Here is a 27,677-nt window from a genome sequence, read left to right on the forward strand (position 1 = left end):
CGGTGTGTAAACTAATTAATAATGGTGATGATTAGAATTAAATGTTGATTATCAAGTCTCAAGAAGTAAACGCTGTGGGAGGAATTAAACGTGCTATGTTGAACATTCATCAGCTCAAGCGTTTCAGCTTGCTGACGGAACGATTCCCACCCCCTCTCCTCCCCCCATGCACCATTTTTGCGGTTCCCCCAACACTTCCCTTCTGAGCCAGTTTAGAGAGGAGAGGAGAAGAAAGAAGCCCCATTGCATGAGTGGAAGTCCGTGTGCAAAGCTTCCACTGCTGAGACTCATTAGGTGGATCCCTCCCTATGTTAGAATATTGTCTCAATGCATATTTATCCCGTATGCATTTTTCAGACTGAACTCTGGGCTAAGATTAATTGCTGTAGATTGGTGGAGACAGAAGTACTTGTCACACATATATGTTGACTTCTGATTCCAAAATGCATCATAAAAGCCTTAAGATATCACTTAAAAACAATTTATATCAAGTCAGTGATGAGCATTGATTTTTGTCAAATTCTTTTTCCTAGCCCAATATTTAAACAGATGGTAATGGTGAAGTCAAGACTTGGGCGTAACTATATAATGGAAATTCAGAAATTCAGAGATGAAAGTGAAGAGTACATGTCAGATATGTGGCATCGTCTGGCATCTGTGTCGTCAGATCTTGTGGGACAGTTGTCTTGCTACCAAAATGCAATTGAAGTTTTACAGGTCTGTATCTGCTTTCTTTTAAAATGTACTTTTAAAATATTACTGGTATGTGTTTCTAAATTGTGGAGATTGTAACAGCAGTATGGCAGGCAAAAATCAAACAGGTTAAGCCATTTCTAGTATGGAAATACAATTACGGGGAAAGTTTCTGCTGTTCACATTCCGTCAGCCATTTTATGTGTGTGGCCAATTTATTTTGGGGCTATCCACTCCAACTGCAAAAGAGGACATAAATTTGTATATAACACCAGTTTATGCAAATCTGTGAGCTCTTTTGTGAGTAGGTCATGGGCCCAGAAAACCCTATTGGCACTCCTATATATATATACCTGTGGTGTGTTGCTTGAGACACTATAGTATTCTGGTTGTCCTTATGCATTCTTTTCATAATGCAATTTCTGTTCTTCTGATTTGTTTTCTGACCACTTTTTTCCACTGATGATGAGTCATCAGTAGATGTTTAAAATATTGCTTTGCTAGTATGTTTGCAAATAATGCTGTTGGTTAGCTTGAGATGTTTGGATTCCTAACAACTGGGGACATACAAGTTCCCTAGTTTGCCTGAGATCAATGCATTCCTGGTTGCATATTTAAACTTATTATTTAGGTCTGAAAGGAAATAAAACATATTTTTCAAGAACAACTGCTCTCTTTCCAACCGAACTCCCCTTGAGCAAATCTCTATTTTGCTGGCTGGCAATAATGTATTTATTACTGCACTGGTTGCAAAATATGTCTGGGCGGCAAAGAAGTTGTGAACTAGGCACCAAGACAAGTATCAGAAGGAGGAGTGTGAGATGTGGAGTGCTTAACCTAGGCAAGAGTGATTTTTACATTTTTGTATGTTTGCTTTGCTGATATTGTTCAGTTTTAAATCAATGATTTGTATTCTCACATTGTGACAAGTTGTGATGGCTTAATAGCTATTAGCAATAAAGATTCATTCATTCATTATCAAGAACAACTAGGTTAAGAATGCATTCCCTGTTTTTATACAGAAAAAAGAATATTCATTAAAGAAAGTTGATAATCTAATAGCATTTGCAGAATGGCTGTACTCGAATCAGTTTCCTCTTAGTGAAGCTATTAAACACCTGGACTGGGCAGTATATATATTACTGTACCTGAAACCTCTCCGAAAAAGCCCTGAAGAAGAAGGTATGTCTTTAAATAAATCTAAAATAATAAGTTATTTCAGAGTTTGCCTTTCCAGTGTATTCTGATATTTTAGTAACCTGTAAAACTTTCTCTTTGACCCTGAGGACATATTTTAGTTTAGGCTTCTGAACAGTACTTTTTATATTAAATTTATAGGTTTTAGCTTGCATGACTTCTCCTTTTAAAATGAAGATAAATACAAACTCTCTACCATGAATATCCTGTGTAGTTTACTGCAGACAGATCTAGAAAACTGCTACATTTTTTATTTTAAAGTAATGGCGATTGAGATGTGCTTCTTCATCCTAGCGTCACTAGATGTAAAAAAACCCTACCTAGGTGAACATAATCCATGTTAAAATTGTGGCTAAATACAAACTTAACACTTCCACCCCAAGCCAGCTCTTCCCCATGCCCCCATTTGGCTTAATATCCTGATCATGAGTTCTGAAGCTTGTTCACAAGTTTATGACACTGGTTGCCTGGTAAAGGTATTGACCTAGTGTGGATTTTGGTCGTATGAAAGAACATGGTGACGTTTGCTTTATTGTTATTTCTGACCACAGATTCTAATGACCGAATTGCCATTGAGGATTTTAGAAGTATAAGGCAGATAGAAGCTTTGTTTAGAGCTCACACGGTAATGGCAGTCATTTCCGGACATAGTTCGCCTTTTCACGAGCAGCACTGTTTGATGGCATATGCTTTTGTGATGCGCATTTGGCAGGTAAGAAAATAATAAAAAGTATGGTGTGTTGGTGTACTGTGTCAATATGCCAGCTTTCCTATAAACTGTTGGCTGGCATTCCCCTCAATCACATAGATTGTATGAAAAGTAAGATTATTACAACAACTTTTGACTTTATTTTTCTATCCTTATTCTGTATAATTCTCAAAGAATGTTCATCCATATACAGTGATACCTTGGTTCTCAAACACCTTGGTACTCAAATGCCTTTGTTCTCAGATGCCGAAAACCCAGAAGTAAGTGTTTCGGTTTTCGAACACTTTTCAGAACCGGAATGTCCAATGCAGCTGCCAGCTTTTGTTTCCAGGGCACCTGCACCAATCAGAAGCTGCGCCTTGGTTTTCGAACATTTCGGAAGTCAAAATGACTTCTTGAATGGATTAAGTTAAGTTAAGGTGCCTGTATGTGTAAATCATGGTGCTTTGATGTTGTATTTTCCCTTCAAGAATGTAATGAAAAGTTTACTTGCAAAAAAGAAGTAAGATTATTACAATATAGGTTTTGATGAAAGTATATTGTATGTTTCCCATGCTCTCCTCTCTGCAGTATTTTCCCCTCATTCTCCATCCCTGATGGTTCAGGAGGCTGCTGCAGATATAGGGTGAGGGTTGAGTAAGACAAGAAACTCTTCTATGAATTTCTGTAAGTCAACCAGTTTTAGGATCAAGGCTATTAACTTGCATCTGTTTAGGTTTGCTCTTTATAAAAGTAAAGGAGATCACTACCATCTGTAAACCTCTAAAACCTACCCAGTTGTCTTAATTCTTTCATTTTCTGCATTTGACTGTAAATAACTCAGCCTTTTGTAGGTTTCCTTCCCCAACTAAAAAACAAATGCAATTATTTTTGCTCAGGTGTCACTGGCAGCAGCAGGAACCTTTTTAAAGACAATGGGCAAAGTTTCACCAACTCAGCAAACGAGTCCCAAATCGAAAGGCAAAAAAGATGCAAAACAAAACAAAGATGCAAAACAAGTAAGGCACTCTTCTATATAAAAAACATACTTTCCCTCCCAAAGAAAATGGTTTACTTATGAACAGTTATCCCTGTAATTAATTATTAAGAATTCTGTAAATCTTTTTTTCTTTAACTCCCTATGCATCCCAATCCAATGAAACAGATTGCATGCCCAGGCGTTGTGACCCGCCACCCCACCCCTGTTAAATGACCACTCGACAACATACGTTTTTGGTTTAAATTAGGCCATGACTTCATTGATTACAGATGTAAATGGCATTGGCTCAGATGAAAGAGATAACCTATATCAACCAACCCGCCTGTTGGCTGAGTCTTTCCAGGAGTCAAACTGTTGGTGAGGGGGTCCTATGACATACATCAAATAGCTACTGCCCCACTGAGAATGCCTTTGAGGAGTGCTATGGTCCTAGCCGCCAGCTGGGCATCTAGAAGGAGCACCTGCTCCAGGAACCCTTTAATGGGATACCTCATTCCCTTAGAAGGGCAGGCAGAGGCTTACAACCTCCCCTCTAAGACTTAACGCCACATCCACAATAGTTGTCGCAATTGCTACGAGGTAGGCGAAACCCCCAGGTCAGCCAGTTGACCTAAAGGACAAATTCCTCCCCACTCCCAAATACGGTGACCAATCATAATCCATAGCAAGGTCATAAATACGCACTGCTCCGTGATGGGTAGATAACAGCTTAATTATAGGTAGGGTGGGGGATCCAAAAGACAAAAATGCCAAGTTTTGGGTTGGCTTTCCTTAAATACTCTGGGAGTAGACCTGAGTGATGTCCTATGATGGACTCAGTCAGGCCCACCCCTAATGAGTGCCCACCCCTTCGTCTGGCTGCTATTGGCCAATCTGCAGCTGAACCCAATTCCACTTATCCCCTGGCCAACGGGAGAGGATCTAACATCTCCCACTGCCCGGGGGACCCAGCTAAAAGTGGTTGGAGGTGCTGCGGGACATGACAATGCTATGCTACTAATGTCGGTTGACCTGTAGGATTCACAAGTGCCCATGTGAGCCCATGATCCAGATCTTTGTGAAATCCAGTGGGGTGAGACATAGCTTCAGATGCAGAACTGGATGTACGTATAAAAGCTGTGTAAAACACTGAATATTGTATTAATGTTATTATTCTATAGTGTGATAAAAAATTCCTTTCCCCCCTCTTTTTTCCAAAGCCTTCTGCTAATCAGACTTCACCAACAAGCCCTCCTAAAAAAGACAAATCTTCAAAAGATGCTAAACAGGTACATTTTCTTTTAATATATTTTAATGTTCAGTGGGGGGAGGGGGAATAGACTTCCTTAATGCAGAGTCTTGTTTTTCAGCCACAGTCGGCCAAAGACAAAGCAAAGAAGAAAGGGCCAAGTGAAGCCTTGCCCGCGAATGTGGAGGAGTGGGCTAGCTATGAATGTCCTGATGAAATTAGAGATGCCTTTAAACAGGACGCAAGTGGCTGTGCTATGAACAGGGAAACCATTTTGGCACCTGTGAGTAACAATTCCAGATTTTGGTTTGTAGGGGCTACTATCTTATCTTCTTAGATCTGTATGAATTTGAAAGACTTGTTGGAGTCGGAGAGAACAGATTTGCTATGGCAACATATATTAGGTAGAGATGAGTGACCTAACTGAACACCACGGTGGATTCAGTTGGAGACATAACATCTGCCAAATGTTCAGTGCTGCATGTGACCAGCTTCTGTTTCAAAGAAGGCAAAACCAGTTTTTCCTGAGCTTGATTCTAGAGAGGGGTTGTTTGCGTGAGCAAACCACTTCCACAGGAATTGTATCACTCAGTTCCACATGCCCATAAAAGAAGAGATAGTATTTTCTGTGTATCCTGAGTTTTACCTGTGTATAAATGTCCTACGTATTTGGCTTTGTGATAAAACCATTTTTAATGAGAATGTTGAAAGTTTCTTTTCATGCTGATTTTCAGGTTGCCACAGAGATGGCATATTTAGTGGTTCAAAAGGTAGGACAATGTGTCCGAAGTATACATTTATGTGTAGCAACTCCCTGATGTATAAAATTCGAGAACATTGTTTCATTGCCCTATTTTCAGCGTTAAAAATGCAGAATTGAGACAGAAGTATTGACAACTTTTCCATCATCAATTCTTTTAATTTTCAGACACGTACCTTATACTACCTAGACCTTTTAGTTAAGGAGCTACAGGCAATTTTATGTACTCACTTGACTGTTCCGGTTCTTCATCTGGCTGAGATAATTTCTCGTGATGTCGTAGAAAGCAAAAGTCTGTCAGATCTCTACCATCTTCGGTTTGTATCCATTATTCTGCAGTCACTGTAAAACATTTCACTTCCCTGCCGTTCATAAATTCAAATCTGTTTTTGGTTGTGGTGTGTAAATTAATCCCTTTCTGTACTTTATGATGTGCCACAAATTATGGATTTATGGTTCCAGAAGTTATTCCCACAAAGTTCTCTGCATGAGCTGAATCTCAAGGAGGTTGAATCTCACCCATTACTAGCAGAGCATGGTCATGACTACAACTCCCATCAGTCTTAGCCAATATAGTGTGTGAGTGCCTGGAGGTGGTTGGAGGTTGGATGGCGGCTAACAGATTGAGGTTGAATCCTGACAAGACAGAAGTACTGTTTTTGGGGGACAGGAGGCGGGCAGGTGTGGAGGATTCCCTGGTCCTGAATGGGGTAACTGTGCCCCTGAAGGACCAGGTGCGCAGCCTGGGAGTCATTTTGGACTCACAGCTGTCCATGGAGGCGCAGATTAACTCTGTGTCCAGGGCAGCTGTCTACCAGCTCCACCTGGTACGCAGGCTAAGACCCTACCTCCCCGCGGACTGTCTCGCCAGAGTGGTGCATGCTCTAGTTATCTCACGCTTGGACTACTGCAACGCGCTCTACGTGGGGCTACCTTTGAAGGTGACCCGGAAACTGCAATTAATCCAGAATGCGGCAGCGAGACTGGTGACTGGGAGTGGCCGCCGGGACCACATAACACCGGTTCTGAGAGATCTGCATTGGCTCCCAGTACGTTTCCGAGCACGATTCAAAGTGTTGGTGCTGACCTTTAAAGCCCTAAACGGCCTCGGTCCTGTATACCTGAAGGAGCGTCTCCACCCCCATCGTTCAGCCCGGACTCTGAGATCCAGCGCCGAGGGCCTTCTGGCGGTTCCCTCATTGCGAGAAGTGAGGCTACAGGGAACCAGACAGAGGGCCTTCTCGGTAGCGGCGCCCACCCTGTGGAACGCCCTCCCTTCAGATGTCAAAGAGATAAAGAATTACCTGACGTTCAGAAGACATCTTAAGGCAGCCCTGTTCAGGGAAGTTTTTAATATGTAATGCTGTACGGTTTTTAACACTGATTGGGAGCCGCCCAGAGTGGCTGGGGAAAACTCAGCCAGATGGGCGGGGTATAAATAATAAATTATTATTATTATTATTATTATTATTATTATTATTATTATAGTCTGTTGTCAAGGTTGATGAGAGCTGTCGTCCGTATGACCACTGGTTTCCCATGCCTGGTTGATCAGCAGAACAAGTGTGCTGGACCAGGATAATGTGTGTTCATATTGATGTAGGTAATCATACGCGGTCTGAAACATAGGGAGAGGCAAGTGCCCCCTTGCACCTTCTAAATGGCACCCCCAGTAAGCCTAAAAATTGCTTGTATGCATAATTGCTTGAGAATTAAAAATCTTAGACGTTAAACAGAAAAATAGGTCTAGGCAGTTTGAACTTTCATTTGCTGTGTTTGGCATGTTTGTGACTGAAAATGAACGATTTAGCATTTGTATTTTTATGTAGCCTACATTTCAGTGTTTCAGATTCCAAGCTTTTTGCTATCAAAAACATAAAAGTAGGAGGGTGTGGGTGGGTTTGTGTATATGTATATATATATATATATATATATATATATATGCACGCACAAGTCTCCTTGAATTTGGGTTTTTTGTCTGATAGCACTGTTAGGACTCATCCATACAGTAGCAAATAAAATGTTTGAAGTGTGTTTTAAGCGCAATATATAATGTGACACTAAATGGTGATAGTGAACCTTATGTAAAATTCAGTGTATTCAACGTATTTTTAAAAATGCTCTTTATATGTGTGTAGATGCCACCTCTGTCTAATTAACTTGCTATTTCAGAAGAAGTGATATCTGAGACTGTTAATGACAAGTATTTTCTCTTCATTAATACTCATAGCATGACTAGGAATCCTAGCCCTTCTTGCTCTTAGGCAAAGTGATCGTGTGGGGATTGATTTATAGGTGAGGAAGGGGGAGTATTGTTTAACTCTCCACTCAACACTTTACTGACTTTCGCCACTTGATGTAGCAAAGGGATCTGGGAACTCCAGCATGGAGCAAAATACTTCTCTTCCACCCATCATTTCTCCCCTTTGAATTCCACTCACTGCAGACACTGTTTGTCTTGGAGACATGACAGCTGGGTTTTCCAGGCCTGCAGCGGCCTCTGAATATACAGTTTTTGCCTTTTTCTTTGAAACTATACTGCATTACTTGAACCAAAGTGTAATAGATTAACTACAACAACACTGCTTCTGCAGAACATCTTTCCATACCAGAAAGTGCAAGTTTTAAAATGTCCACTTTAAAGCTGTGTTTAATTGACAATGCAAACAGACTGTTCTGTTTTGCGCTTTAAGTCCTCAAAATTCTGTTGATAGAAATGGGATTTTAAATATAACTAGCAGCAAGATCCCTAACTGATCCCTAATAGGATCCCTAACATCCTATTTCTTCCCTTCGGTTACATTGTGTTCTAGCTTTATGCAGGTCCCCTTCTTGCCACATATTTCCAGAATGCACATTGCACGAAATCAGTTACATTTCCAAATGAACTAGGGCCAAGTCTTCATTGTGCAAAAGTACCATTTCATGTCAACAGGTAATTTGTATTTTGTATGGATTGTGTCCTTTGTTTTCACAGACTCTCCAGGATATGTTTAGATTTAAAGTTGTGCCAAGCAGCATTTAATCATGAGAAGGCAGTGGGTGAAATGTACATTAATGAAATGGAACAAGGAAGGTATGATCTTCTGAAGCAAAGTGTGTAATCTGAAAAGTTCATCATGGATTCTGTACATAGCTAACACCCCATTTCCAGTTGAGCAACTGGGACTATTTGCATGCAGCCTTTCAAAAAGTTTGAGATTCCACCAGTCAGCTATTTAATAGGGATGGGGAGTGGGGGTGCATGGGTATTGCATCCAGCTCCCCAGTCACCCTCCTTAGTGGCTGACTTTAACCTTTTTGAGAGGGTTCTATAGGTAGCTCCATTGTTCCCAGGATTTGGATGTATTACAGTGTAAGCATAACAGTTGTTTCCTCCAAGAGCAGCAGCTTTTTGCACTGTGCTGGTATAACTGAATTTAAGTTACCAGTATTCTATGCCCATTAACAAAATGATTAATGTGGCCCCGTGGACATCTCAGTAACGACTTTCCATGTTGACATGTTGATCCTCATTGTTGTTTTGCTTGTTATTGTTTGCAAAATCGTTCTCCCTTCTTCTTTCTCTGATTCAGGTTTAGACAAGAGATAGCATTTAAAAAGGAGAATGCCATACAGAACAAGCTGAAGGAAACCAGATTTGCGAGTTTAAAGCCATCTGATATTAGTAAAAAATTGCTTACTGCAAAAGATAAGGTAATTTACTTTCACTTTGCAAATAGATCAAAGTGAGAAGGCATTTTGCTTCCTTTAAACTCTTTGTGGCTTTTAGAAACAAGGTCAATTGAGTGAATGCCATGCAGTAAACTATGGCTTCCATTGTTAGCAGTATATCCCTTAATTGCTGCTGGGCCCAGTGGGCGAAAACGGGCGGCTCTTGTAGAGATGGAAGTTTAAGGCTTTTCTGAGTTTTTCCTTTTATTATTAACGCTTAAGAAAAAGTACATCTTCACGAGGGCATTTCCTAATGTAGCTGATTTGGTTAAAGGAGAGTAATTGGTGATACACCACACATCTTTAACTAGAATCCTGTTGCTTTGTCCTCCACTGGACCCAAGATTCTATACCATTTTTATGCAGGAATTTTCCTTGATTCAGTCTCTTGCTTAAGATCTGCCTCTCCAGCAGGTTGCTACAGATGACCTTCTCTCCATCAGCTATTTTTCTGGGGTCAAAGTGCCCAGTATCTTCACTACCCCCCCCAGGCCTATTGTCCTGTCTGGTGTTAGGATATTCTGTTGGTTTCCTCAGCTGCTTCTTCCTCAGCTGCTCACTCACTTACCCCATACTTTGTTTCATTATTTTAGAACTGCATTTCCTATCACCATGCACCTCTTATTTCTCCCTCCTGTTTGCAGATTTTTGAGGCATTTGCACTATCTGATGCACAGGCTTATGGCGGCTAACAGATTTAGGTTAAATCCTGACAAGACAGAAGTACAGTTTGGGGAGGTGGGGGTCAGGGACTCCCTGGTCCTGAATAGGGTAACTGTGCCCCTGAAGGACCAGGTGCGCAGCCTGGGAGTCATTTTGGACTCGCAGCTGTCCATGGAGGCGCAGGTCAATTCTGTGTCCAGGACAGCTGTCTACCAGCGCCATCTGATACACAGGCTGAGACCCTACCTGCCCACCGACTGTCTTGCCAGAGTGGTGCATGCTCTAGTTATCTTCCACTTGGACTACTGCAATATGCTCTACATGGGGCTACCTTTGAAGGTGACCCAGAAACTACAACTAATCCAGAATGAGGCAGCTAGACTGGTGACTGCGAGTAGCCACTGAGACCATATAACACCGGTTCTGAAAGATCTACATCAGCTCCCAGTATGTTTCTGAGCACAATTCAAAGTGTTGGTGCTCACCTTTAAAGCCTGAATGACCCCAGCGCAGTATACCTGAAGGAGCATCTCCACCCCCATCATTCAGCCCAGACACTGAGGGCCAGCGCTGAGGGCCTTCTGGTGGTTCCCTCACTACGGTAAGTGAGTTTACAGGGAACCAGGCAGAGAGCCTTCTTGGTGGTGGCACCCGCCCTGTGGAATGCCCTCCCATCAGATGTCAACGAAATAAGCAACTATCTGACTTTTAGAAGACATCTGAAGGGAAGACATCTGTTTCGGGAAGTTTTAAGTGCTTGATGTTTTATTGTGTTTTTAATATTCTGTTGGGAGCCACCCAGAGTGGCTGGGGAAACCCAGCCAGAAGGGGGGGGGTATAAATAATAAAACAATAATAATAATAATTCTCATCAGGCTTTACAACAGATTTCAGATTTTTTTTAAAGGAATTGGAATGCTAAGCAAAATCGCTTTCGCCAATTTTAGAATTAAATGCTGACTAAAATGGAATTGCAATTCTAGGGGCACTATTTCTTTCTTTTTTAAAACAGATTTTGGAACTGAACCCTGTGACTGAAAAGGGATTAAGTGGGCTTTCTTTCCCCTACTTGTGGATAGACAAAGCTGAAGTCCTCATGCAATTAGGTTTATATCAGCCAGCAAGGCTACTACTTGCAGAAGCACACCATGCAACTCAGGTAAGTTTGAAAATTAATCCCAAACTGGAATGTGATCCAGTCCCCTATGCACTGGCATAGTCATAAGATTCCCTCAGTGTTCCCTCCCAGCTTTCAAGTTGTCTTCTTTTGAACTATTTACTCAAATTTAATCTTAGAGAAGTCCTAGGGCTTCCTCCCAGGTAGCGATGGAAGGTTCTCTCAGTTTCTCAGTTTTCTGTTCTCCATATTTTGCAGCAATTTGCAAAAAAAAAATTAAAAGAAATTAGCATGAAAATTAAAGTCATTTTAATCTGAGTTTCTCCTAATAAACTTCTGTAGAAGATTAGGAGATGCATTTTACACGTTTTTGATTTTGTTTATTTTTAATTGTTCTAAATACGTAACACTGGGATGCCCTTGGCTCTTTGGTAAGACTGAACTTACTTGAAATACCATTTTTTCTAGGAAATGAATGACCTCTGTACTGTATCGCGGTGCCTTTATCTTCTAGCTGTGCTAGCTAACTTGGAACAAAAACATGGACAAGCTAAAGAACTGCTTGAGAAGGCACAATTGATAGGTGGAAATGAGAAATTTTGGCTGAATAGCACTTTGTGTCTCACAGATGCAATTTTAGGGGAAGATGAGGAAAGAAAAGATAAAATGGTAAGGAAACCTAGTTCAACCACAGGGATCTGTCCTACGTATTCTGCAATGAATGCAGATGCAAAGAATTCCTTCAACTTCTCTGCTGTCTCTTCCCCCCCACCCCACCCTTTAACACACTTTTGACTCCCTTGTCATCTAAGGCTGAATCACCTCCCTAGCTGGTTTCCTTCTTCTAATGTATTTAAATATTTTTGGGTTAATTTTAATGTTTTTAGCAGTATGTTCATGAAATACTTTTTTTTCTCCTCTCTCATCCTCTTCTTCTGCATCTTTTATTATTAGCTTGCGTTTATTTTCTAAAGTTCTGGTTCCTTTTTGTTCTCCATATTTGGGTAAAGTCTCCCATTTTCTAAAAGTTATTTTCTTGCCTCTGACAGCTTGCTTGACTCTGTTAACTACCCTGACTTTTTTGTTTTTTGCCTTGGTAATACCTTTTCTGATTTGTAGTATATATTCTAGTTGAGCTTCTACTAGTTTTTAATAACATTATCCCCTGGCCTTGGAGAGATTTGGCCTTCTTGACTTTTACTTTCGACTTCCTTTATAAGCAATGCCCTCCTTTTTTTAGAAGTCCCTGTGTTGAAGTCAAAAGTGACTGTATTGAGCTTCACTTTGGCAATTTTTCACTAAGACATATATTCAGTGCTTTTTCCAATAAAAAATGTTTAGGGGTACTCTCATTTTGACTCAAGAAAATCACCATTTTATAGTTTGGGGGAAATAAATAAAGTAAATGGGCAAAAGTACAAAGATTCACAAAATGTTTCGGGGTATGCGTACCCCTGCATCCCCTCAGAAAAAAAGCACTGCATATATTGAACTTGATAGCACTATGAACACTGTTCCCAAACAGTGCAATGTAGAACCTTCTGGTTTTATAAATCCTTTTTTTTTCTTATGTAGAGATCACAGTATCCTCCTTTTGTAGCTATATTTAATTAACGTATACCTGGTGAGTCATATGCTCTTTGGTAAAACACAGCTTGTGTTTTCATTGAATGGATTTGCTCTGGATAGAATAAATACCTGGCCTAAAATGTTTTGAACAATTCTGCTTTCTCATAGCTACAGTCTGGCCATTTTCTGCAGAGAACTGTAAATGCATTGAGACCATTATTGCTGGGAAGACCCAACAGAGAAGCTGAGTTGGGTATTATAATCGCATTCCTTGAAGCCAGGTAATTAATTACAAGTTAAAACATTTATTATAATGTTTTATGTATGGTTTGTTAACTAACTAACAATTCAAACATATTCATGTTACCTCAGAAGTAAATCCCATTCAGTTCAATGAAACTTAGTCCTGGGTATATGATCCTATATACCCTTTGCAGAGAGTAATCCCCACTGAAATCTTCATGGGATTTACTTTTGCATAAATATGCTTAGGGTAATTTTTTTAACTCTCACTGTGCTTTTCTCAATGCAAACACAGTATAATCCAAGCATAAATATAAAATTATGGTTTTCTCTCAGCATTAGTCATCAAAATCTAAAAACATGCAAAGAAAAAAGTGTATTAGTACAGCATACTTGATCAAATATTTAATACATTATTGAGATAGTTTACCCAATACTATTAATATACTCTTCTATGCAGGAAAGCATATATTCATGTAGAGTTTGGTCAAGACTACATCAATGCTAGTAGTCATCCTAATGACTTAGCAAGATTGTTGCTGGAGCCATATGATAAATTAATTCATATCGAGAAGGACTTCCTTTCTTACCGGTATAAAGATCGTAGTACTGAGGTTTTGCTGGTACGTGCAAATATTCACAGGTAAGTCCATAATAGTCCTTGATTATTTATTTGAATGTAAATAGGCAGAGACCCAAAGGACAATTTTAAGATAGCTCAAGAACTTACGGTCACAAAGTGGATTTCTTCCCTGTCTGCAACAGGTATCCATGCCACTTCTTGAACCAATTGCAACTACCTTCAGCTTCAAAGTTCTTTTGACTTGCAGTATAGAAAAGAAGCAGCCTTTCTGTTAAGAACACACGAAAATCTAAAGCACTTTCGGCACATGCTGAGCAGATCTTTGGAAACTGGCCCGTGCATATTTTTAAAAAACCCACACGCTAATTGCTTCAACTGCTGATTATTTCTGGCTTGCTTTTTCAACATTGAGTCTAAACAGTTACAACAAAAATTGAACTTCTTCATTGCATCTGAATCAAATTGCACAGGCAGTGGCTGAAACACAACAAAATGTGAGGGAAGCCAACCCACATTAGCCTGGTTCACATGCAGTGGGAAGCCAAATCAAGGCTAAGCATGCCTATGCAAATGTGCAGGTCCTCACAGTGGAAATTGTGACCTCTTTCCTCCCCCTCCTCGTGCTGGCCACATGACCCGGAAGCTGTACCCCGGCTCCCTCGGCCAATAAAGCGAGATGAGCGCCGCAACCCCAGAGTCAGCCACGACTGGACCTAATGGTCAGGGATCACTTTTCCTTTACCTTTCTCCTCCTCCAGTCCTGTTGCTGCACTGTCAGTTATATGCAAGCTGGGTTCATGGTTTGTCTCGCTCCAGACAAACCACCAGCTGTAATCAAGCTATGTTCTTTGTTTACTACTCATGGTTTGCTTGAGAGAAACAAACTACAGTTTTGCACCTAATGCTAAGGGAAGCCATAGCTTAGCTCAAGGTAGCCGGGCAGCAGCAGGTCCAGTGGAGGAAGAATGTGTTCACATGAAGCCTTCTTGTGACTTAGCAGTTTGCCACCTAGGCCATGAGCAGAAACTATTCTTAAGCTTTGATGGGAAATACCTGCTGTATTCATATTATTTGCTGGATCACAAGCTGTGTGTAGTAGTTCTAATATTTACCATTCCTTTTTGAATACAGTGGTACCTCGGCTTACAAACTTAATTCGTTCCAGAGGTCCATTCTTAACCTGAAACCATTCTTAACCTGAGGTACCACTTTAGCTAATGGGGCCTCCCACCGCTGCTGCACGATTTCTGTTCTCATTCTGGGGCAAAGTTCTTAACCCGAGGTACTACCTCCGCCTTAGTGGAGTCTGTAACCCGAAGTGTCTGTAACCCGAGGTGTTTGTAACCCGAGGTACCACTGTAAATGGAAGTACAGTGGTACCTCAGGTTACATACGCTTCAGGTTACGGACTCCACTAAGGCGGAGGTAGTACCTCGGGTTAAGAACTTTCCCCCAGGATGAGAACAGAAATCGTGCTCCAGTGGTGCGGCTGCAGCAGGAGGCCCCATTAGCTAAAGTGGTGCTTCAGGTTAAGAACAGTTTCAGGTTAAGAACGGACCTCCAGAACGAATTAAGTACTTAACCCAAGGTACCACCATAATAGTAATCCTGACTGAAAGTAGTGATATACAATATTCGGAAATGTGAAAGCACAGAAGTAACTTTTCCTTTGTGGACACTTTCAATCAACATCTTACGTATGTGAGAGTGCAGGCATGCAGGCACATACACACACACTTGGCATTTTTTGAAAAATAAAATACTTGTATCATTTAATTGGTTGCCTTTAGTGAATGGTGGTTATCTCTTTGAACACAAAATCGGCACATGCTGCTAAAACTGCAGGAAAAAAACATTATCTGGTTATCTTTCTAAATAGATAAATTATCAAGGACTAAATACCATTTTTGAATAATTTTAATGTTTCTTTTTTTCTTTTCTTTTTTACAGGATTCTCGGAAAACATGCAGTATACAAGGTAGACAAGCAGAGTCATTACCTTGATGCTTACAGGTTAGCTCAAGAAGCAGTATCACAAATGGAAGAGCTTTTTCGATATATTAATAATGTGATTCCAGTTCATGAGGTAGGTAAGGTAGTTGTGTCTTAAAATCAGCTTGTAGTCTTATGCACATTTAATAAGGAGTAAGTCCCATTGAGCTCAGTGAAGCTCGTTTCTGAGTGGACATGTATAAGACTGCACTGTGGAGACTGCAAAATGTGGAGACTGTTGACAGTCAAATGAGAGCGTTCAAAGTCCCGTCCGAATCTGGTGAACATCTGAAAATACAGAGATAAAGCAATGGAGGCAGTTGCTCAGTGGTCATTATTTGCATTCCTTATTGCAACTTCAAATTGGGGACATTTCGGGTTGTTGTGTATTGAGTCAAAGGATTTTATATCTGTATTATTATTGTCTGTATTGCATTAGGGTAAAGTAACTGCCTTTTGGTTCCAGAGGGTACAGCTACTATTGGTTCATTTAAGCTGCTGTATTTGGATCCTCTGTCTTATTGGTTTCCTCCAAAAGGCAGGACTGTGATTGCCTGAGATTGTTCCCTCCAAAATGTATCCTTTCTAGCTTGTTCCCTGTCCCTATAAATGCAGCTCTCCCCTCCTCAAGTCTCAGTCTTGTTTGCTTTAATAAAGAAGTGTTACTAGAGAACTGTCTCCAGCATATTATGTCAAGAGAGCTGAAATCACAAACCCCACGTCGCAACACGGGTCATATTCAACTACCGGTAAATTGTTGTGCTAGTGGAAGCCTGCTTAATGATTCCTGCTAACGCATCAGGACTTTGCTCCCTCTCCTGCCCCAGCGTGCTGCCCCTGCCCTCCCCAAATCTACTCCAGAGAGTTGGGAGAATCCTAGAACAGCTACATTGAATACAAGCATCGGCAGGAAATTTGGACAGCTCTTTGTGGCTGTCAGCAGCCTTCACATTTGTAAATTTTACATGCCGTAATAAGTGTCACTTTGAAAAGCCGCAAACGATCCTCCCTTCTCTATTCTTTTTTTTTCCCTTCATAATTTTCTTTAACAGATCTGTGTTTCCCACCCCAAGAGAGCAGTGGCCTTTTAATCTTCAGGGTGCAGGATTTTCACTCTTCTCACTCTGTCTCTGATGTGTTTCATCTTGCCATCCACCACAGTCCTAGAATCTGGAATGTTCTTTTTAACTCAGTCTTATTTTTGTATTTCAGACTAAAAATATAAACACTCCCTTGATGAGAAAACTGGCTAGCATGAAGGTGACACTTACGGAGATCATTTTGGATATTTTTGTTCTCATCAATATTGAGAAAAAAAAGAAAGAGGCCAAAGCAGACGAGATTGAGCAGATTATCGAGGATTTTGTGAGGTTTACGCCTGATGTTGCTTCTGTTGAGCAGGTTTGTGTGTCATTGCTTTCCTGTGGTTTGGGCTATAATCGTATATGCACTTATTTGGGAATAAGACAATGATAGGTCTTACTTCAGCATAGGATTGTGCTGTGACTTCTATCAAAGCAAACTTTAAAGAATCATCAGTACAGTGGTACCTTGGTTCTCAAACTTAATCTGTTCTGGAAGTCAGTTCCAAAACCAAAGCGTTCCAAAACCAAGGTGTGCTTTCCCATAGAAAGTAATGCAAAACAAATTAATCCATTCCAGACGTTTAAAAGCAACCCCCAAAACGACAATTTAACATGAATTTTACTATCTAACAATACCATGGATCCATAAAATGAAAGCAATAATCATTGTACTGTACTTTAAAATAAGACAGTATTGTAGATGATAAAAATAAAAATTATTATTTTTTCTTACCTGCGCTGATGATTGTCATTGTTTGGATGGGGGGCTTTTATCCATTTCCACAGTCACACAATCAATCAGTAGCTGAGCTAGGTTCCATACAGTCACAAAAACAAATTAACCGAAAAAGCCTCAAAAACAAAAACGCAAAATAAATAGCAGAAACAAAAACACCAAACTTAATCCGTTCCGGAAGTCCGTTTGACTTCCTAAATGTTTGAAAACCAAGGCGCAGCTTCTGATTGGTGCAGGTGCCCCGGAAACAATAGCCAACAGCCGCATCGGACGTTCAGCTTCCGAAAAACGTTTGAAAACCGGAACACTTACTTCCAGGTTTTTGGCGTTTGAGAACCAAGGTACCACTGTACTCCGTTTCTGAAGCATTGGGTCATTTTTGTTGTTCATAATGTTACCAGTTTCCAGCATATTGGTTTTATTTCTTGTTTTCTGAATTCTGACAGGCATGGTTAAAACTCAGCCGCACAATTGGCCATAATGCCCAGGCTCAGCTAACAAGCCTACAAAGTCTTTATACTGGCTGTCCTGATATCAGAGCCAAGTGCCTCTATCTCACTGGGAAGTGTTTGCGTTTAATGGCTGATCATACAAACCCCATCTTTACAGATGTTCATTGGAGTGAAAAGGCAGCGGTACGGCATATTTTTCCTACATTTAATCAAAGCGTTAATGGAAGTGGGCAAATGAACAACTTCAGAAATCTGTTTTCAGCTTATTCCACATTTTTATTTGGTGTTTTATTGTGTCCTGTGTGGAATGTGAGCGCGTGATTTTACAAATTGGAATAAGTTTTGGAATAAATGTGGGGGTTTTGTGGAGTTGTGGGATATAGATATTGAAAATAAATAATCATTTGTGTGTGTGTGTGATAAAGAGTGCATGGGGGTGGAGGTGGATGGGTGGCAACAAGAGAAACAACACCTTGCCCTGAAGTGAAAAGTAATACAGAGGCATGTTGGTGTCATAGTTCTCAAGTACTGTAATTAAGATCATGCTCAATTTGCACCTCACAGTTGCTTGAAATCTCATGTTTAAGGGAAATAGATTGCTTGTCCTCATTGTGTCCTCTGTATATTTTGGACTACAATTTCCATAAGCCTCAGCCAGGGTCAATGGTCAGGGATTGTGGGAATTGGGGTCCAACAACATCTGAGGGCATCAGGTTAGAGTATTATGTCCCAGAACAAAGTCCAAGAGATGCATGACCTGGAGAATGATTTGGGGTAAGATTAGAATTCTATGTTTTGGTAGTACATTGGTCAATCGTTGGAAGCTGAAGCAAATGTTTAAATCCTTTCCTGGTTATGCCATTCGTTAAAGCTGAGCAGGAAACCAAAGATAGAAATTGGAAAAGTGACTACACTGGTCTAGTCTGCATAGACCTCATTTGGTTACCAACTGAACTACAAATTTTTGTTCTACTTGAAATAATGGTTATATATATTTTTAACCAATTCAGCATAAAAATAAGAGATATAGCAGATTTAAGAATAGGAAACCCTTAAAAAAATTTACATATGAGCAGTCCTGGTTCTTGGCATGGCAGGTGGTCTTTTGAATGCCATGTTATTATGTTGACACACATTCAAATGCCAATTAAAGCAGGGGTAGTCAACCTTTTTATACCTACTGCCCACTAATGCATCTTTCTTGATTGTAAAAATTTCCTTACCGCCAACCAGTACTCGATGAGTGGAAGATTCAGCTTGTGCTGTAGAACCCCCTACCGCCCACCTAGAATCCTGAAACGCCCACTAGTGGGCGGTAGGGACCAGGTTGACAACCTGTGAATTAAAGGTTCCATGTTGTTACTAGAGTGCCACATCAGACAAAGAAGGAGCTTGTGTGTGTGGTCAACATTGCATACCGTACTAGGACTGGGCTTTATGTATGTGTTCGCACATTTCATGCATTACATTTTGACAATGCTTTGTTTGTTTAATTCTTTTGTGATGGATAGGAGGAACCTAAACCTGTTCTTGAGAAATCCCCCTCACCAGAATCAGAAGCAAAATGTGATGAAAGTGAAACACCAACTCCGGGTTTGCAACTTACCAAAAAACAGCTTGATGATTACAGGAGGAAAGCAAGTGAATTAAGGGTACATTTATGTAATAAACTAAGTACTTTATATATACATATACACACAAACATATATATATAGTAAACTCTAAATTTAGGACATGTCAGATCAATACTATAAAGACAGACAGTGAGGAGAAAGTGTTTAGGACAGTTCCACTTCACTGTAGAATACTTTTATAAGATAACACATAAAGTAGAATTTTAGTTAAGAAAGTAAATAGTAAAGAATTTGAACAAGCTATGGAGGAAAAAGCTAAAAATTTATTTGCTCCTAATTTTCCAATTTTTGTATTTGATTTCTTGGTATGTTGGTTTCTAAAAGCCTTTTGTAAAATGAGATGAAAATAAGAACTGGACCCTTTCCTCTCTCTTTTTGGAAAGTAATTTTTAAAAAGAAATATAAGCTCATATTGATCTTGCAGTTCTCATATTAATCAATTTTAATTACTTTGCATCACCTTTTCATCACTTTCCTCATTTATAAAATGTTTTGTTCCTGTATTTTTGTTCCATGGATGAAGAGTCAGAAAAAGGAAGCCCAACAGGAACATGTATTTATTTTGAGCTAAATGGAAAACAAAACCTAATGGAGCCCTAATAGGATGCTCTGAGGGACAAAATAGCATAACTGGGAGCCCAGTTTGAAACTCTCAATTTATGCCCATTTGTCTTCTCTAGAAACATTTAATCTTTTCCATTAAGAAAATATGAGATCAGAATGTTCTATCTTCTTTGAAGTGATAAACTACTATTTATGTTGGATTTATGTAGTTTTAGCAATATTGAATACATAGGATTCTGATCTTTGCTATATAGCGGAAACAGACATGGACCCAAAGATACCTGTTTCAGTCAACGGAGGTTTTGCTGCAGAGCATTAATGTTGCGATGAATAATAACATGATTGATATCCTGGCTGCTGCTAGCTTGGAAATGGTGGAGTGCTTTGGACGATTTGACTCCGTTTCAGCAAGCCAGTTTTTGGCCCTTTATCAGGTGAGACAACAGCTACTTCAATTAGCCCTTTGGTACCATAATCAGCCAAGTCAATCTTAAAAGTATTAAGAACATGTGAATTCAGACGGTGATGTTACTAAATAAAATTATTTATTTTATGTGGTGGTTTCTATTCCCATGTGATGTAATTATTACTTTACATATGTAGCAAACATAAATTAAGTCTTGTGCAAGCGTAACACATGCAATCGACTGTCAGTGGTTCAATGCTTTGGAACATGTATTTTGGGAGCTGTGCACCAGATCCGACCAAATGCCAGATCCTAAAATCAGGCTGACTCAAGTCAACCCAGGATTCAACCAAATTGGGGTGGGGCGTCCCTGGATCACCTTGAAGTTGGGTTGGATCCATCTGGAGCGATCCAGGGCTGTCAAAAGGGAAGGGCAGCTTGGTGACGAAGAGAAGGAGGGAAAAGGAGACATTCAGATAGCCCCCAACCACATGATTAATTAGTGAAAAAAATTCCTTCTGTCTTCCTAAAACTTTTGCTGAAACACTTTCCCATCAAAAATGAGTAGCTGAAATCTCCAGTTTATGGCATTTACATAATTTAAGCAACTTTCCGATAAATGCTTTGTGCGTTTTGTCTCTTCTTGTCATCTCCTTAGTCTGCCACCTTCTCAGGTACTTGACTCCTCTTTTCATTCTCCCCTTAACGTCTGCCCACCCTGCCCCTCTCTGCAAGATCAAAGCAGATCAGTCAATGGTAGCCACACACCCATTTTTTAATTTGTCCACCCTCACCCTTCAATCCTAGTGATGTTAATTTAGCTCAGCCAATCACTGGCAGAAGCTTTATCACCATCAGTACTATCCCTTCCTTACACCAATAGCTCCTTAGTCAACTATATGAATATCATTTAACCAGGCGTGGGGGGGGGGGAGCATTTCAGTGAAGCACATTTATGGAGCGATCATTCCACAGAAAGAAGCTGAATAGCTGAGAAAACCCATTCTTAGTATTTTGATGTCAGGGCTTCTTTACTGTGAATGTAAATAATCACCGTATCGGGGCCACTTCGTTTCATGCTTTCTTGAAAGGATTTTCATTAGAAACTGTTTTAAAACATTTGCCAAACTAGACTTGTATTAAAATGTTGCAGAGCTGTTCAGCATCACTGATGATGAAAAACATCCTGCTAGCAGCTACACTGAACACCAGCAAATCACAGCTGGCAGCGATGCTGCATCTGCAGCACCACTTGCAACAAAAAGGAGATGTTACATGCAGTCTTCTAAAAAATGTGGAGCACAGGTTGGCTGCAATCTCAAAGGTAACTTGGTCAGTTAAAATAAAATTGCAATTTCTCATCCAGCTAAGGATCTATAGGACCTGAGAATGATCCCTAGCTGTAGTGGAATACCTGTTTGGAGCATATACCATTATTTATTCTCTTGCCCTACAAATTGTGTTTGTGTGTGCTGTATATATTGGAATATAAAGTAGGTAAGAGCATTAAAAGTTGGAGGGAAGAATTAAAAAGCAGTGATAGATTGTCTGAGCAAAATTAGTTAAATTTTTTCAACTTGCTCTGTTTTTTGTAATGTACGTTTTCTAATGCACTGTAGTTCACAGATAGCGCTGCAGACTACTGTGTTATGACAAACTGGGCTCTTAGGGCTACTGCTCTACTCCAGCACCATCAGATGGTTAGGAGCAGGAGGGAACTGAATCACTGGCGTATATTTTACAAAAATGTGGCTAATAAGAATTCTACAACCCAGCCATGCTATTACTTTGACACTTTGTCATGAAAAGATTAAAGTTATGTTTTAAACGGTCTGAAAATTTATTCACTGTTACCTTTTTTTGCATAGGCATGGGGAAATCTTTGCATTTCTCCACAACACTTTAACATCATGAATGAATTACCACCAAATTTTCATGTAATGATTCTCCAGCATTCAGAAGACAGGTATGAATATAGGTTCTCATGTTGGCACTCTTTTGTAATACAGTTGCAGTCAGTAGAGTGGCAGTGCTTACCTGGCCTCTAATCACCACCGTTGTTGGGTTTACCAAGAGGGGGAGGGGTGATGCCAGGTTGTTGTAAATGTACTAGCAGGAATACTGGATTGGCTCTGCTGTTGCATTAACACCATGCTGGCACCGCCACCATCTCACTCCTCTTCTTTCTCGCACACCAGAGCAATAGCAGAGGTGATAATTTCAGGAAAGCAGTGGCCCACCAGCCATTGCTGTTAGAGTGTCTGTTCCATATGCCATTGCTTTGGTGCAGGCATAAAATATAACTATGATGGGATAATGAGCTGCTTGTGCGTAAAAGCTTGATCCCGCTGGGGTTTGGCCGGTCATCCAAACCCAGGCACTAACGGAGCCCCCAAAAGCATGACTCCGTCAGTCGCTGGTAGAATCTGACAGTGGGCGTCTACGGAATTTACGCCAACATAAAAGCTGTTTGACGGACATGCGCTTTCGTGACTCTCTGCGTGACAGTTTCCGGCGAAGGGAGGGAATTCCTAAAGGGGGTCTAGTTACCTCTTCACTATTCTCACTAGAAGCGTCTGAGAGCCTCCCCTCCGCTGTAACTCCTGCACTCCCCCTGCTGGTTCCTGCTTCTGCTGCAGAGTCTCTCCTACTCTGCTGGAGCCTGTCCAGCACCTCTAACTCCGATGACAGTTCCCTGACATCCACCTCCCCCCCAGGCCCCCCTTCACCCCCTCCCGCCTCCTCTCCCACTGGCGGTGAGGGCGGAAAGCCCCTGAAAGAGCAATCCTCGTCATCAGAGGATTCAAACACTTCTAGCCACGGCGTCCCGTCTCTCTCCCCGTCTTCTTCTTCTTCGTCGGAGGCAGCTTCCTCACCCACCCCTGACTCTGGGAACCCTTCAAACTCTCCCTCCTCATCGGTGGTCCCAAAGTGTTCCCTTCTAAATCGTGCCACGGGTTGCGGTTTTCTTGGGAAACGCTGATGAAATGTTTCTATTAAGATCTCGTCATTCACTACCTCTGCTGGCACCCAAGTGTTTTCCGACTCTACTTCCCCCTCCCATTCTACCAGATATTCCACCTGATTCCCCTTCCACCTGGAATCAATGATTCCTGCCACGTTCATGTCGCGCTCTCTCTCTTCTATCACGAGCGTTTGGGTGGCCTCTCTCTCACGCTCCCCCCACTCACGTCCCTCTCGGTACGGCGACAGTAATGACCTGTGAAATACTGGGTGTAATTTCATGTGACTGGGCAGTCTGAGTTTGAATGCTACTGGGTTGACCTGCTGTATGACCTCAAAGGGTCCCAATTTCTTGGGTCTCAATTTCTTACTCCCACCCTTGAACGGTAGTCCTTGGGTGGACAACCACACTCGGTCTCCCACCCTTATGATTTCACCTTCCCTCCTATTTCTGTCTGCTTGCTTCTTATATTCTTCCTTGGCTCTCTCTAAGTTAAGTTGAAGCTGACGGTGGATCGCTTCCATCTCTTCAAAAAAATGTTCCGCTGCCGGCACGCTCCACCTCTCCCCCCCCTCTCCTGGGAATGCCCGGGGATGGCCCCCATAGTTTGCCAGGAAAGGACTCATCCCTGTGGACACATTCTCCGCGTTGTTGTAGGCAAATTCGGCCAGCGGTAGCTTATCTACCCAATCATTTTCTCTGTCCTTTACATAACACCTCAGGTATTGTTGCAAAATGCCGTTTGCCCTTTCCGCTTGCCCATTAGTTTCTGGGTGTCGGGCAGTGGAGAAATTGAGTTCTACTTGCAGTAAGCTCATAAGTTTCCTCCAGAACCTGGAAGTAAATTGTTTGCCTCTGTCACTGACCACCCTCAAGGGGGCGCCATGCAACCTGAAAATATGCTCTACAAACAACTTGGCGGTCTCCTCCGCTGTAACCGCATGTGAACAGGCTATAAAATGACACATTTTGGTTAATAGATCTACCACCACCATGACAGCTGTTTTGCCTTTGGATTTTGGCAGGTCCGTCATAAAATCTATGGATACTGCCTCCCAAGGCCTTTCTGGCGTGGGTAAGGGTTGTAATAGCCCCGCTGGCGCCACCCTCTCTCCTTTTGCTCGCTGACACCTGTCGCAACCCCTAACATATTCCCGCACGTCCTCCCTCACCTTGGGCCACCAAAACTCCCTGGTAACCAACCACATGGTTTTGTGCTGTCCAAAATGTCCCGCTGTGGGGCTGTCATGCAACTGCTTGAGTACTCTGCCCCTCAGTTCCCCATCTGGTATGTACAGTGCCCCTTTGTAATACAACGCCCCGTTCTTTTCTTCAAATCCCCCTGTGTTCTCTTCTGTCCTCCTGAGTTCTCTGAGTTTCTCTTGGGCGTATTCATCGTTCTCCATACCTTCCATCAGTTCCCTTTGCCCCACCAATGCCGCCCCACACACCCAGCGGTCTTCGGAGATTACATGCCTTGCCTCAGGCGCTCCCTCCCCCTCTAAGTACTCAGGTTTCCTGGAAAGGGCATCCGCTCTCACGTTCTCTGAACCTGGCACGTAACGAATCTCAAAGTGGAATTTGGAGAACTCCTGGGCCCATCGCACTTGTCTCTGGTTCAGGACACGGGCTGTTCTCCAATATTCCAGATTTTTGTGGTCAGTTCGGACTTGAACCTTGTGTTGCGCCCCAATCAGCAAGTGCCGCCATTTCCGGAATGCTTCATGAATGGCGAGCAGTTCTCTGTCGTACACTGTGTAGTTCCTCTCGGATTTGTTCAATTTCCGCGAAAAGAATGCACACGGTCTCCATTCCGACGTATCCTTTCCCGGCTGGAGAAGCACGGCCCCCACTGCTCGGTCTGACGCGTCAGTCTCCACTCTCATTGGTTGTTGTAGATCCACGTGCAGAAGCTGTTCTTCCGACGCAAACGCCTGCTTTAGGCGTTCGAACGCCCGCTGCGCTTCTTCCGTCCAAACAAATTTCTTTTTGCTACTAAGACAATCTGTGATGGGCGCGGTCAAATGGGCAAAGTTTTTGATGAACTTCCTATAGAAGTTTCCGAACCCCAGGAACCTTTGCACGTCCTTCTTGGTCTTTGGTGTTTTCCATTCCAGTACCGCTTGAACCTTGCTGGGATCCATGGCCAATCCCTTGTCAGACAACCGGTACCCCAGGAATTCCACCTCCCTAGTATGAAACTGACACTTCTCCAGTTTCACCCACAGCCGGTTTTCTCGCAGTTTGCTCAGTACCTCTCTTACATCTCGCACATGCTGCTCCTCATTCTCTGAGTACACCAGGACGTCATCTAAGAACGCTACGCAGTTCTTGTAGAGCAATGGCCCCAGGACGTGATTCATGAATGATTGAAAACAGGCGGAGCCTCCTTGTAATCCGAAAGGCATAACGAGGTACTCAAACGCCCCCAAGGGGGTGAACATAGTGGTCTTCCACTCATCCCCCTTCCTCACACGTATCAAGTTATATGCCCCCCTAAGGTCCAGCTTGGTAAAAATCTTCCCTTTTCTCACCTGTGTCAGAATGTCATCAATTCTAGGCATAGGGAAAGTCACTGGTTCTGACACTGCATTCAGGGACCTGAAATCACACACAAGTCTGGGCTTGCCCGTGTTTTTTTTGTCCACAAAGAACACTGGACTGCCCCCCACCGCTCGTGACTCTCTGATGAAACCTCTCTTGAGATTCTTGTCAATGAACTCCCTTAACTCCTGCATCTCACTGTCTGACATTGCATACAGCTTCCCCACTGGCAATTGTGCTCCTGGGAGTAAGGTAATTTGACAGTCAAAGGGTCTGTGCGGGGGCAATTTATCCGCTTCCTTTTCGCTGAATACGTCAATCAAGTCAGCGTATTGTGGTGGCACCTTCCCCTTGTCCATCACTTCCACCCCTGCTAGAGTGGCCCTGCTGCCTGCCTGGGCCTCTCCCTCCTTGCAGTGTTCTAGGCAATGTGCTGATCCAAAGGAAACCACGCGCTGATGCCAGCCTACTAGCGGATCATGTAGTGCCAGCCAGCTCATTCCCAAGATAATAGGGGCTCCTCCCAGGGTGGCTACGTTAAACGCTATCAGTTCTGTGTGCCGTGCCACCCTCATTATCATTGGTACAGTCTGTTGGCTCACTTCTCCTCCCAACAGCTCCCTCCCATCAATCGTGGTAACCTGCAAAGGCTTACTTAATGGGATAGTCTGTATCTGGTGCTCAGCTGCAAACTCCTTACTCATGAAATTACATGAGCTACCTGAGTCCAATAGCGCTCTTATCTTTAGTGGGTGTCCGTTTGCCAGTTCCAGCAACACCTCTATCACAAGTGCTGGTCTTGGGGGTTCCGGCGTGGGCACGTTCACTACTCCCTGGCCTGGCTGCTGTGCCCCGATGTTGGCAACCAGGCGTTGGCTTTTACTTGCTCCTTCATTTCATCCTCCTCCTTCCCCCCAACAGTTCCTGCCATCCCTTGCCATTCCTTCCTTTGCGGACAGACTCTGGCAAAGTGACCTGGCTGTTGGCAGAGATAGCATCTCTTGCCGCTCTTTCCCTCCTTCTTCCGCCCTTCACTGGTGTTTGAAACTGTGCGCGCGCGCGCTGCTCCAAGTTCCATCGGCTCTGCTGGCGGGAAAGGCTGCTCCGGAATCTCTGGAATGCGGAAGTCCTTCCAACGTTCCCCCTTTCCTTCCCGCTTTTCCAAAGCTCTAGCCTCCTGGCGTGCTCCTATGGACAGCGCTGATTTAGTCAGCTGGTCCATAGACTCCGCCCTAGGCGCCCGGGAAAGTTCATCTTTCACTGCCGGAGAGAGACCTTCTTCAAATAGCATTTGAATAGGTTCACTAGCAAGGTTCCACCCCAGTCTATGAATCAGCATGGTGAACTCAGTCCAGTACTCACGTACAGATCGGCTCCCCTGTTTACAAGCCATCAACTCCCTGCGCACCATCCCCTGCTCAATCTCGCTGGAAAACATCAAGTCCATGGCGCGAAAAAACTTCATTGTGTCCTTTAAGATTTCATTATTGGCTGCCATCAGGGGGCGAACCCAGTCCCTCGCCCCTCCCTCTAGATGGCCAATCACGTACGCCACTCTAGAGTTCTCATCGGGGAAGTCATCAAACAGTAGATTGAGAGCATATTGCATCTCTGTTCTAAAGGCTTGATAGTTCCTGGGATTCCCCCCAAATTTCTGCACCAATCCAGGCACCCTTCTGGCAAGTGGGGTGGTTTTCCCCTTATCTGCATCTTGAGCCCTCCTCTCCTCCAGCCTCGCCGTTTGCAGTGCGAGCTGGACCTCCAACGCCCTGTACCTTTCTTCCAGGCTTGGATCTGCTCCAGCTCCAGCTGCCCCGGTTCCTGCTGGTTCACTCATGATGCCC

At 42.4% G+C, this 27,677-nt stretch overlaps 1 protein-coding gene across 3 annotated transcripts in view; it reads left to right on the forward strand.

Annotated features, from left to right (window-relative positions):
* Positions 1-27,677, forward strand: part of CFAP46 (cilia and flagella associated protein 46) — an 88,412-nt gene that overhangs the window by 41,264 nt on the left and 19,471 nt on the right. For all 3 annotated transcript variants that reach the window (XM_083740973.1, XM_083740974.1, XM_083740975.1), the window contains 20 exons: positions 534-717; positions 1,716-1,875; positions 2,442-2,602; positions 3,478-3,597; positions 4,778-4,846; positions 4,928-5,089; positions 5,735-5,883; positions 8,544-8,642; positions 9,142-9,262; positions 10,956-11,102; positions 11,529-11,729; positions 12,798-12,910; positions 13,333-13,515; positions 15,406-15,541; positions 16,660-16,848; positions 17,715-17,903; positions 19,232-19,372; positions 20,173-20,352; positions 21,478-21,648; positions 22,193-22,290. In XM_083740973.1, coding sequence (XP_083597099.1) covers positions 534-717; positions 1,716-1,875; positions 2,442-2,602; positions 3,478-3,597; positions 4,778-4,846; positions 4,928-5,089; positions 5,735-5,883; positions 8,544-8,642; positions 9,142-9,262; positions 10,956-11,102; positions 11,529-11,729; positions 12,798-12,910; positions 13,333-13,515; positions 15,406-15,541; positions 16,660-16,848; positions 17,715-17,903; positions 19,232-19,372; positions 20,173-20,352; positions 21,478-21,648; positions 22,193-22,290 — 2,973 coding nt within the window. The remainder of the gene's footprint in view (positions 1-533; positions 718-1,715; positions 1,876-2,441; positions 2,603-3,477; positions 3,598-4,777; positions 4,847-4,927; positions 5,090-5,734; positions 5,884-8,543; positions 8,643-9,141; positions 9,263-10,955; positions 11,103-11,528; positions 11,730-12,797; positions 12,911-13,332; positions 13,516-15,405; positions 15,542-16,659; positions 16,849-17,714; positions 17,904-19,231; positions 19,373-20,172; positions 20,353-21,477; positions 21,649-22,192; positions 22,291-27,677) is intronic.

The sequence above is a fragment of the Podarcis gaigeae genome (assembly GCF_964106915.1).
Source record: "Podarcis gaigeae genome assembly, chromosome: 5".
Classification (NCBI taxonomy): Eukaryota; Metazoa; Chordata; class Lepidosauria; order Squamata; family Lacertidae; genus Podarcis; species Podarcis gaigeae.